The sequence below is a fragment of the Leguminivora glycinivorella genome, chromosome 10 (assembly GCF_023078275.1).
Source record: "Leguminivora glycinivorella isolate SPB_JAAS2020 chromosome 10, LegGlyc_1.1, whole genome shotgun sequence".
Lineage (NCBI taxonomy): Eukaryota > Metazoa > Arthropoda > Insecta > Lepidoptera > Tortricidae > Leguminivora > Leguminivora glycinivorella.
This window is the reverse complement of record NC_062980.1, coordinates 12,852,402-12,865,568: the sequence shown is the minus strand read 5'-3', so window position 1 is coordinate 12,865,568 and position 13,167 is coordinate 12,852,402. Positions and strand designations below refer to the sequence as shown.

Below are 13,167 nucleotides of genomic sequence, written 5' to 3'. Positions count from 1 at the left end.
CTACGAGATATTTTATTTTCTGTTATGTTTGAAAATTGTTCTATAGACGTAATTCTTAACAAAATAGTTAATAGAAACTTTTTGGTCTTTCTTGCAATTCACTGTTGAATCTGCAGTCGGTACACAGTAAGAACACTAATTTCAAAATTTCGTTGTCATTACATGACAGTGTTGTAGTGTGCGTGGCCTCAACTGAGTTGAAACTACCTATATTAGATTGCTTATCATCATGACAAGTACAATCTTGAATAAACTGCAACTCGTAATGACGACAGACAATAAAAATACGTACATACAAATACATCTTTGTGTATGTTGCAGTGGCGTAGCGTCGATACAACTCGATTCCCAACGAGTTCCCTAAAATTCTGCAGTATCTGTAGAAGTCCATACAAAACAGATCCCAAAAACCCTTCCGGCTTTACCAACAAATATTTTCACGCGTCGCCACTGGTATGTTTCTTTACATTTACATGCCAAGGAATTTGATTACCACTAGTCTGGATCTGGACGTAAACTAGCGACAAAATTGATTGCTTTGCGACCGCATTCAAGACTTGTTCCGATTCCAAAATAGTGACAAACCAATTCAAACTCTCAGAAATTTCAAATATCTGCTTCCGATGAATAACATCGTCGTACCGTCTTTCTTTAATTTTTGTTTGAAGAGTTATCATTTACAACAGTGACATATACATGAATAAATATAGGACCTGTTATACATATTGACTGAGTCCCACAGAAAACTTAAGAAGGCTTGTGCTGTGGGTACTCAGACAACGAACCCAAGGACTATGGCTTAGCGGGTAGGGTCACTATGCGCTACGCCAGACGATCGTCACTTATCCGATCCTTATCTTATCTAGAGTTATGTTTGTCGAAAAGTTCGAATCAGCAGAGTTAGCGCATAATTGTCGCGAGAGTATGTCGCCGCGAGATAGACTACCCGTCCTTATGTCATTAATACAATCAGAAAAAAGATGTGTGATCTATCTCGCGGCGACATATAAGTAATACACTAGCGACAATCATTTGCTAGCCCTGCAGACGGTAAGACAGTGTTATTCATCGGAATTCATGAACTGGATAGATAAATCAATCTTATTGATTTAAAGTTTCAAGTTGAAGAGCGACTAGTTTCAGTTTGTTTACGTTGACACGAACATTTATGTAAGTATTATGTAGCTAGAAACAGATTGGTAGTTTAGGCGAATCTATTTAACTATTTCTATTTGCCGTTACATTGAGAACAACAATAGTTTAAAATAGAAAAAATGTTCACGACGTAGTGCTGACTATCCTCCTGTTGGCCGCTTTTTCTTGTTGTATATTTGTTGTATCTTGTCTTTCAAACTAATTAAAATCAAAGCTTAAATAGCAAGCTAGATTATACCTATTTTTAGAATTATTAATATATTAAACATCTCACTTTCTTAAATTCCTAATAAGAGACATGTACTTGTAAGTAGGTACATAGAATCAAATGGCAAGACCGCGGCCGAGTTCCGAATTCTGAGGCCCCGCTTCATTCCAGGCTATATGGAATGAATGCTCTACTAATCCAGCTAAGGTGGTGTAAGCAAGTTCTCCGTATGGACGGGCATGTTCTGCTTTGAATTGGTCGAAAGCGAAAGCATGAGGGTCAGCATATCTGTTACAAGAATATGCTCAAACGACACCAGGCGGCTTAGTACAACTTGAACTCTCACGCGCGAGTCCATACATCAAACGCGACTTCAAGTTTAGTATGGATTCGCGGGCGAGAGCGCAAGTTGTGCTAGACCGCCTGAGGGCCTAGCCGAAGTGACAATAGTTGACGCTAGAGAAGCTCTGTCGCGCCACTACTTACAGAAGAGCGATATGGTTGTCACTTCACATTTACTATCTTTAACTGTGTTAAATGATTGGATACCGACCGTCGAAATCCCTCTTACGCGTATATATATATACATAGTTACGTACAATGAGCCTGGCCACAGTAGGTATTGTAACATTTGAAATGATTACATATTTTACAGTCAGCAAACTTCCACGAAAAGCCAACTGTGAAATTTTAAAGTAATCGCAATTTACTAGAACTGCCAAGACTAATTTGAATGTTCGTACGAAGCTCATATTTTTAATCCACATTCGCAAAGTAGACGATTCATTGCGGGTAATTTAAAAAGTTAGCTTTGGTTTTTTGCGCTGTGCGGTGTTTAATTACCAAGTATTAGTTTATTTTGTTTCACTCGATTCTCGGGTTTATGGTTGATTTTTAGGGTTCCGTACCTCAAAAGGAAAAAACGGAACCCTTATAGGATCACTTTGTTGTCCGTCTGTCCGTCCGTCCGTCCGTCTGTCAAGACCCTTTTTCTCAGGAACGCGTGGAGGTATGAAGCTGAAATTTATATCAATTACTCAGGTCTACTGTCCCTTGAAGCTGTGAAAAAATCAAACTTCTAAGCCAACGCAATCAAAAGATACAGCCGTTTATGCCGCAAATTTTCGACACTTGCAAGGGAATCAAAACCTACAGGGTGCTTCCCGTGAACTCAGAATCTTGAAATTTGGTACGAAGCAACGTCTTATAGCATAGATAAAGGAAAAATTACGAAAACCATAAATTTTTAGTTACATCACATAATATATTTTTTTTTAATAATTTTAACCTTACTACCCATTTCCTCATAAACGCGTAGAGGTATTAAATTGAAATTCATACCAAATACTCAGGTCTATAATACCTTTAAGCTGTAACAAAATCAAACTTCTATGTCAACGCAATCAAAAGAAACAGCAATTTAAGCTGCATATTTTGAAACTCGCAAGTACTCGCAAGGGAATCAAAACCTAAAGGGTACTTCCAGTCGACCTAGAATCTTGAAATTTGGCATGAAGCAACGTTTTATAGCACACATAAAGGAAAAATTCCGAAAACCTTAAATTTTTAGTTACATTACAAAATATATATTTTTTAAGGTTTGTACGGAACCCTCGGTGCGCGAGTCCGACTCGCACTTGGCCGGTTTTTTACGATATTAACTCAGTTATAACATTTCTGTATAAATATGATGCGTTAATAGTTACTAATAGTACATTACGATACAAGTGCGGAAAAGACGAAGTTCGGAACGAGTGGCGATAAATTAAAACATGACCGAGGATAGTATTTTAAATCGACACGAGCTACGAATTTCCTTTTCACACGTGTATCATACGACGTTTTTCAGATGACTCTCCGAAATTTCGACCTGACAAAAAATGAACCACTTCTCGCACTAGTGCGTAAAAAAATCACCTTCTGTACTGAAGTAGTACATTACGATACAAGTGCGCAAAAAAGGAAGTTCGAAACTAGTGGTGATAAATAAACACGACCGAAGGGAGTGTTTTAAATCGACACGAGTTACGATTCGTAATTTACGAATTTCCTTTTCGCACGTGTATCGTATGACGTTTTTCACTACAGATGGCCCTTCGAACTTGCGTAATCACCATCTGTACTGAAAATAATATTTTAATTTCAAATAATCCTTCGTTCGCTGATTAGTGAATACCTGATTAGTGCAGTAATATAACGCCATACGTATTATATACTGTAAAATACGATCATTACATTGTCACTTATTTAATTCCTTCTTAATGTTCTAAGTGCTAAGTAATCAGTGACATACTTGAACTGATAATTATTAATGAATCTCTTCCTAGTGATAGCAAGACAAAAATAAGTCTTACACGCGTTTTAATGATGAGTAAAGGTTAACGGATACTGACTAGTTTTGTCTACGAGTCGTTGACAGTTGTCATTGATTGTCATCGCAACCACGTTTACAGTACATTGCTGCTGGGAAATTTTTCAAAAATTAATTATGGGCTGAAAATTAAGAGTAACTCAAAAATACCTAATTGATGATAACAATATTGAATTATATGCCTGGTTTCATTTATCGCCCTTATTAGGTTTACGCGCTGTATTTTCAGTATAAGTATATACCTTCACCATTAGAGCATTCGTAATGATGCCAAACTATGGAAACCTCATGTGTGTGGTAACCTTTATACTACAGACTGAACTGCGGGCATACACACTATTCTTGGTGACGCACGTCGCGTATAACGGTTGTGTGTAGGAATATTTTGTGAATATTATGTGATTGTGTAAAAAAGAAAGATATTGTAAGTATTGAGTAATCTATTGAAATTTTATATTTGAGTTCGTTTGTATCGACACACTTACACAAAATTAAATATGTAAAGTCGCGTCTTGGCTCATTAATATTACGAATTTTGTTAGATATTATTGTCCCGGTGTGTTGATGTAAGTACCTAAATAGACTCGACGGTATATAAATATTTAAATATTGTATACATGTTTTAAAATTGTCGTTATTCTGCCGTCGTTAATATCAAAAAATACTAACACGTTAATATTACATTCGTTAGTACTTACATTGTTTACTAAGCCAAAAAGGCTGTTAAATGCAACTACAAATTAATCATTCTTATGTAATATTTTTTTTCGTATTGGTGTTATATCTTATGCCACAAAAAAAAAACATAAATAATACGGATAGGGGATAGGGCTAACATGGAGACTATAGTCCGAATCACGCGTGAGAGACCTGTGTCCAGCAATAGTACATAATGCTCAATTATTTTTTACTTACTACCACGTGTAATAACAAAATTGAACCAAAGAATAACATAAACTCAACACGTGTTTGCTTCTCTGACGCTGGAGTTGTTGACCGTCCAGAGCTACAAACGTGTTGTGTTTTCTTAAAATAGCATATCACTATTATTATTAGACATCGGACTTTTATCGTTAGGGAGCTATGGAGTCATCAGTGATCAATGTGATTATGAAAATTATTGTCAGAACTTCTTTAATCATTTATAATTCCTGATTTTTAATTTGCTTTATGTAAAGGCAAACCATGAGCCTTGGATATATAAGTAAGTAAATGAACTACTGAGACAATTAATTATTTGAGCATTTCTTTTTTTTTGCCAATAAAAAAGTTTTGATTGTTTAACGGAATTTTAGGTCAATTGTAAGTTCAGAATCACGAGTACTTTCAATCTCACTGGGAGACAAAAAGTGTCCCAGAATTTCCATACATATTTGTTACTTTCCTCTTTTGTTACCCCATACAACATGTACGGAAAATGGTAACATAATAAGAACAAATCGTATGGGACAATTTTTTTAACTACTGGGATTGAAAAAGCTAGTAATTCTGAGTAGAAATAGCATATTTTTTTCAAAAATATCACACTTCATTAAAGTGGCAAAAAAAAATAGAAATGCTCATTTAGCAATTTGCGGTTCAAGTACATTTGTTTGACACATACTTATGCTAAGAGCTGTCAAATGTAAAGTGAACCGACCGTACAATAATTATTATATCTAAAATGTGATTTTGTCTTGTGTCTTTTCAGAGAACAGTTCAAGATGAAGATATTATATTTAAGTCTGATATTAGCCAATTCAATGCTGTTCTGTGAATCAGCAAACATTCTATATCTAATGCCATTCACAGCGAAATCTCATTATATTGGCATGAAGAACTTAGCGATAGAACTTGCGAGGAGAGGGCACGATGTTTACGCTATTACTCCTTTTAGAGAAACAGAGCATCCAGCGACATATCACCAGATGATGGTGTCAGACGAACCTGTATGGAAGAGACTATGTAAGTTTCTCTAAAATAAGAAGTCTTGCCACATTTTTCTACTATGAAACGACTTACTCAGCCACAAACTACCCGAGGCGGAGATGTGGTCTTGGATAGAGTTCGCTCGCCAGTGGTGTTTGTGCCTGTTCCCCTTGATTTACCTGTCATGCTAATTGCTTAATCGTATGTTCACTTTCTTTGTACTATGAATGTCATCATCCTCCTTGCGTTATCCCGGCATTTTCCACGGCTCATGGGAGCCTGGGGTCCGCTTTGACAACTAATCCCAAGATTTGGCGTAGACACTAGTTTTTACGAAAGCGACTGCCATCTGACCTTCCAACCCGAAGGGTAAACTAGACCTTATTGGAATTAGTCCGGTTTCCTTTCGATGTTTTCCTTCACCGAAAAGCGACTGGCAAATATCAGATGACATTTCGCACATAAATTCCGAAAAACTCATTGGTGCGAGCCGGGGTTCGAACCCGCGACCTTCGGAAAGTCGCAGGTACTTACCGCTAGGTAAGGCTACCAGCGCTTCTACTACTTTGTACTATGAATGTAATTTTCTGTAAAGGTTTCGCTATCGTAGCAACATAATTATACAAAATATGTGGCAAACCGGAAAATGACATAGTATGGAGAATGTAAACAGTGCCTAAATACGTTAGGTTAGGTTAATATTGTAGTACATACTTATAGTTACCTACTGAACTAAAACTTAAATAATTATGTACATTTACGTGCCGATTACGCTATCGAGTATAGTATAAAACAACACCGGTAGCTACAAAAACATCACACTTGATGACATCGACGTAAATGTATACATCTCGTTTGAACTAATAATTATGCTAATATCATAACGAGATGTAAAAGTAAGTTAGGCTCATACTAATCAATATATGTAATATGTGGTAATATTATGTTAGCTGTACGCGAAGTTTATTTATCAGATTTATGACATTGTGTCTAATTTTTGATTTCAGTTGATGTGCCACCACGAGTATTCGACATCATGGATGAATCGTTTGAGTCATTCCAAAATATTATGTACAAATTTGGATTTATGATGAACGAATTTGTCTTTGAATCCAAAGACGTGCAAGAGTTTATGAAACAAGATCACAAAATAGATGTCGTTGTTGCGGAAGTGTTCTTTAATGAAGGACTTTACATGTTTGCTCACAAATACCAAGCTCCTCTAGTGTTGATGACGACCGTTGGTAACTCACTTAAGGGAAATTTCTACATGAGCAATCCTCTTCAGCTGTCAATATTGTATCATGAGTATGGCAAACACAGTGAACCACTCAGTTTCTTTGGAAGACTGTACAATTTGTACATGTGCACGTATGATCTTGCCATGCTCAAATTTTGGTATTTCCCTCGGCTACAAGAATCTACCCTGCAGTACTTGAAGGATTTGCCAGAACCAGTTCCCACATTGGAAGATATAGCTTCTAACGCAGCCATTTTACTTCTGAATTCTCATTATAGTATTGATAATGCAGCTGCATATTTACCAAATATAATAGACGTTGGTGGACTACATATTAAAGAAACAAACGACACGTTACCAGCGGTAAGCACTAAGCATATTATATTAAATAATTTGGGTACTTACAATATGTTTCTATTTACCAATAATTACGGAAGATTGACAAGGGAGATATTTCTCCACACTTTTCTATTTCGTCCACAACGAAGCAAATTATTTTATTGGCAATTCATTAAGACACCCTGTAGTAACTTAAACTATGTACAGTCAACCAATTGAAACCCTAGGCCACTCTACAGCCAAGTGAAAATGACAATCATTAAATGACTTATCTATCTATGACTTATCTATCTAAGAGATTTCTTACAATCTGATTTATAACGTCACTATAACATAGTTCTACAGTGGGCTAGAGTTCCAATTGGTTGACTGTAGGTACATAGTATTTTAAAACAATTTATTCACTTTACTCATTTATGCAGGTTGTTATTTCAACCTTTATTTGGCTTATCGAATGTGTCCCTATATCTGACAAAAATCATGCAAATAAATAGCGTATTGCATACAATCTGTTTGATAATTATTTCAACGTATTGTTATAGAAGACATTTTTTTTCGATTTTAAGTAAACATACATACATACATATAATCACGCCTGTATCCCATAAAGGTGTAGGCAGAGCACATGAACTACTAAGTTCAGTTCAGTTCAGTTTTTAAAATTAAGTGGCTTCAGTCCATTGGGACTGTTTCGCCAGTGTCAAGGTGATGTGAGCTAATATTAGTAATTTTTGTACGGTAAGTACGACATTGTACGGTGACTTAGCACTTGTAAATTGATAGCTAGATTTTACAAGAGCACGTGGACTACCGGCCGTTTACGACAAAAAAGAGGCTAAACGCGTTTCGAGAACAATTCTTCATCAGCTTCACTACACCATTAGTTTACTGCATAATACGCTATCAATATTACACTTTAAACAACATTAATGAGTAAAAGAAAAATAAATTATTCACGACACGAAACCGCTATGATGGCGTCCCAACCGGAAGTCAACTACTAAGTTTCAGTGCCACTCTTGGCAAAAAGGGGTTGAAAGAAATCCAAATTGTGACATTGCAGTGACAGGTTGCCAGCCTCTCGCCTACGCCTACGAGTAAACATTTTTTACCTAAAACACTTTTTTTATTTTTCAGGATCTTCAAAATATCTTGGATAATGCTAAAAGCGGTGTTGTATTTTTGAGTTTTGGTTCCAACGTACAAATAAATGAAATGGATACTGACAAGCTTCAAGCGTTCTTAAAAGTATTTGGAGAATTAAAACAAACAGTTCTTATGAAATGGGAAAAAGAACCCCTTCAAAATATATCTAAAAATATTATCCTACGGAAATGGTTTCCACAAAAAGCACTTGTAGGTGCGTAGACAATGTTTTGGTTTAAATAGAATATAAACTTCAGCACTTTGATTTTTAAATGCATTAACTATTTCACTTAATCACACATATATTTCTTACAGCTCACCCCAACGTTAAATTATTTATCGGTCATGGAGGCCTGCTAGGACTTCAAGAGACAATAGCAGCCGGGGTACCCATTCTGGGTGTACCAGTTTTCGGAGACCAGTATCTAAATATTATTGACACTATTCAAAAAGGACACGGAGACATTCTTAATTATAAAGAAATCAATGAAGATATTCTACGGAAGAAGATCAACAAACTGCTAAATGATAAATCATACACGGAAACCGCTAAAAAAATTGCCGCTAGGTTTAAGGATAGACCTATGAAGCCACTAGATACAGCAGTGTGGTGGACTGAATATGTGATCAGACACAAAGGTGCTGAGTTTATGAAACCGCCAACGATGAGTTACATTGCATATCACAATCTTGATGTATATTTGTTTGTGATTAGCGTAATAGGATTTGCCTTATACACGATATTTAAAACAATTAGTGTTGTTAAAAACGTTCTTAAAAGTCAACAAACAAAGAAATTAAAGAAGAAATAGACTTTTTTTAAAAGTACTAGCTAGAAATAAAAAGTAGGTATACTATTTACTCCAGTTTTTTATTTATTCTGACAGCTTGAGAGTAGTGACCACATCAGACCGAACGATTAAGAAAAGCCTTTGATTAAATAAGAAAAAAATATATAAAAACTCAAAGGATCTATCCTTCCTTACTATGTCCTTTCTGCGGTCAATGGATATACCCACAACCCCTTCCTCCATGCCAATCATAATGTGCATTTCAAGGAGCCTTGTAAGCTGGCAGCTGCTTTTTCCAGAGACGAAGTCTCGCCAACCAAAAAGGTTACCCTGCCAATCCTCCGGTAGCTTAGGTACATTCTGGAAGCATTTTTAAGTTTATGATGATGCCAACAAAATAAAACTACTATTATATAGCTACTACTATATGGTTTATCTGTAAGTGTAAGTTGGTTCATAATACTTAAATGAAATTAAATGATGCATCAGTTGTATTAAATGGCTAGATTTCTTTTATAAGTGCGCTTTTATTTTTTGATGTCTCTAAAAACAAATTTAGCAGATATACATATATAAATATATATAGACATACTAACGCTTACTAGTTTACGAAAAGATCTTAATACCTAAGTGGTAATTTTTAACTTCTTTATCATTATACTGATTCGTAATGTCATTATAATTGGTTTGATGGGACAAATCTCCGTATCATCGTGAATCGCAAGGAATGTTTATAGTAACCGAGCTCTTCTAATAACAGTAGTAAACAAAAGTGATTGATAATTATATGGAAGCAAACACCAGACAATCACGTGATGGGCAGAATCACTCGCGAGATAGACTATCCGTTTTTTTCTATCAGTATTAATTAGAGTAGGAACTTAGTCTATTTGGAGAACATGCGAGATATTATAGTCTCATATCAGCAATAATGTCAGTTGGACAATCACAATGTTTTTTATAACGGCTACATTATTAAGTAGCCGAATGGCATTTCTACGAAGCGAAACGAAAGCGAAACGCCGCGAAAGGTAGTCAGGCTCTGTCGCGCCAATACGCGTGCGATAGAGATATATATCTACGAGCGTTTCGTTTCGTAAGCGTTTCGTGAGCGTTTGTGCCATTCGGCTACGCACGTTAGGTTTTTATTTGTATCGTATAAAAATTTCATAGGTGGCATTATATCTCTCCCATGGTCACCTTTGTGTCCTATTCATAACCATAAGTTAACAGCTAAAATAAAGGATAATGTTCTTATATTCTTTGCCCCTGATCCTGATACATGCTCACGTCATCAAGAGTCCAGATGATATATTTATATAGTTTCAATGAAGTTTCATTTTGTGGACAAAATTTAATATCAGCTTGTGGACATACCAACGTGCTTGCAACTCAACTTTTATTTTATTTATATGTTTTTCTATAATATACTGAGCGTTGTCTGAGTACTCTCACTACATCTTGAGCATACATACCGTGAGACTCAGTCAATCTGTGTAATATTCCTATGTATTTTTTTTAAATTTATTTACTTTCATTAAAATACACATCACTATTCAAATAACTTAAAATCAGACGAGCAAAATGTACTCAAAGGTCTTTTCATTCCAGCACTCACAAAAGGTTCTAGACTCGCTAAGCAAGGCGTTGTATTCTTAAGTTTCGGCGCCAACGTTCAATTACGTGAACTCGATAAGGATAAGTTGGATGCCTTCTTGAAAGTGGTTCCGGAATTAAAGCAAACAGTCTTAAGACGGAAGTGAAGGACTTGAGAAGAATCGCCTTTTCATAGAAATGTAGCCCTTATTTTCCTTTCTCTAATAACTATATGAAAACTATTGGATACATTTTGACACTATTTATTGTAGGTACACAATTATGATTAATCGAGATGTTATCATAGCAGGCTGCGATAGCGATAGTTGGCAAAATTACTTTTGATATGACATTTTGGGAGACGAATACCTGGATACGTGGAAAATGAAACGGGAGCCTTTGCCTCTATCTAGGCTCATATAAATAAATAATATATAAACCACAGCTACGTAAGAGGTGTTTAACTAAGGTAGTACACATTTTCCTCTCTGGATATTGACATAATTACATTCTTATGTATTTAAAGCTAGAAACATTTAAAAATGTATAATTATGTCAATATCCAGAGAGGAAAATGTGTACTACCTTTGTATAGACAAGTGGCCGCCTCGTTTCTTCGTAATGAAATGGGAGGACGCTATACAAAATGTACCGAAGAATGTCGTACTGAGACGGTTCCCGCAAAAGGCAGTCGTAGGTCAGTTTACATTTCATTTTGCTAAGTACTCTGAGAAAATTGAAGCTGTTGAATTGGTATTCAAAGTAAAATAGTTTGCCGTAAATATTGAAGGTGCATAAGAATATTACTGGAAATAAGTGAAATTTGTCGATAAAACTGTTTTAGTTTCAGCTGCTTAAAATAACTTAAATAGTTGAAAAATTACTGTTTTAGGTGAGACGAACTTTCTACCTCTATATCGATTTTGATTATGCCGCCGTTTAAGAAGTGTGAGACGCTCTTACCATAGATATCGCTAGAGTTTCTTAAACCTGTTTAATATGTTGAAGAGATTTGTCGATAGATGAGGTATTGGAGGCCCGGCTGGTAGTGCAAGCGCTGGATCAAAAGACCCTGAGTTGAACTCTCACCTAAAACCGTAATTTTTGTACTCTTAAATGTAAGTACTAATCAATAATAAATAATAGTATATTGTGCAACAAGGGAGGTAAGGGGGATTTTGTCGACGAGTGTTTTAACTCGCGACAGCCGCAGGCTGGAGAGAGTTATAGACACGAGTTTACAAAATCCTTACCTCCTGAGTTACACAATATTTTTCATCACATTTGAGAGGAAAACACAGAGAAAAAAATCATAAGGCAAAATCTTCAGTGAATGGCGGTGTTGTACTGCTCGTTGCTATGGCAACGCGGTCAAGCGCAATCGAGATGGCCGTCACAATTTCCTGCCAGATTGCAAATTATAACGATTTATCTACGTCAAATTTACAAAATAAATGTAAAACACACTGAAATAATAGTAAAACATAAATAAAATGCATTTTTCATACCGTATTATATTTTTTTATAGCTTAATAGTCAAATTTTAGTTGTGCAAAAAAAAAATCCTTGGCTGATTGAAACATCCTTTGCCTGAAGTATTGTACGGATTGTATTAATTTTTAAAACTAAATCCATTATTCCCTTGGGAATAAAATAGTACATTACTCTTCAGTACACGTAGACGCAATGAGACCTTTAAACAGCAAATGTGATGAAAATAAATAAATATTATAGGACATTCTTACACAGATGAAAACAAATGAAAATTAATGTTACTAATTTGCTACACCTACACCCTCTCAGGGTTCATGTTTAACATATTTTCATTATTAATGTAGTACATGAAGGCCAAAAATAAATGATTTATTCATGTAAGCTTAATATTATCATAACATCGTTCATCGCTTATAGCATTGTTCGCATACCTTTTATATTATAATTGATAAATAGTATTTTATAACACTATAATAGGATTAATAAGTACATTATGATGTCGGATTACACCGTACTAATTTACCTTAATAGAGAACAATCAGGTTTGAACGGATTAAACTTTGATTTAGGTGTTAATAGAGTATTAACACAAATGCGGGTCGCAGTCAACTATAGGTATAAGTATACAAGGTGCTCGCGAGGAACCCGCATAACTTGAACCACGCGTTTCTGAGGCCAAAAGAAAGAAAAAATGTTATATGAATTTTAAAATTTTTCGCAAAAAAAAAAATTTTTTTTTGTCTTTTTTTTTACTTTTTTGGACGTATTTTCACATATAAAGTAATTTTTATCCATGAAGTTGGCAATTAAAATGAGTTCCTTAATTTATTTTTCTAAAAACCAAATTTTTTGGAAGTTTTTCTTGTCACATTTTGACATCTATCAATGACTACTGTGAGACTATGCTCCACAACTGCGC

The 13,167-nt window shown here is 35.3% G+C and overlaps 1 protein-coding gene across 1 annotated transcript; it reads left to right on the top strand.

Annotated features, from left to right (window-relative positions):
• The first annotated feature begins 4,070 nt into the window (after positions 1–4,070).
• On the top strand, positions 4,071–9,530 carry LOC125230367 (UDP-glycosyltransferase UGT5-like). The gene is made up of 5 exons (XM_048135504.1): positions 4,071–4,158; positions 5,425–5,678; positions 6,650–7,245; positions 8,359–8,581; positions 8,683–9,530. Exons 2-5 carry the CDS (start codon positions 5,438–5,440, stop codon positions 9,177–9,179), a joined length of 1,557 nt encoding a protein of 518 aa, XP_047991461.1. The 5' UTR covers positions 4,071–4,158; positions 5,425–5,437; the 3' UTR covers positions 9,180–9,530.
• The last annotated feature ends 3,637 nt before the right edge of the window (positions 9,531–13,167 follow it).

What these genes read in the sequence shown, in the direction of transcription:
- LOC125230367 (XM_048135504.1), top strand. Translation starts at nt 5,438, where the DNA reads ATGAAGATATTATATTTAAGTCTGATATTAGCCAATTCAATGCTGTTC. An exon ending in ACCTGTATGGAAGAGACTAT is followed by an intron (nt 5,679 to 6,649) that starts GTAAGTTTCTCT and finishes TTTTGATTTCAG; the next exon opens with TTGATGTGCCACCACGAGTA. An exon ending in CAAACGACACGTTACCAGCG is followed by an intron (nt 7,246 to 8,358) that starts GTAAGCACTAAG and finishes TTTATTTTTCAG; the next exon opens with GATCTTCAAAATATCTTGGA.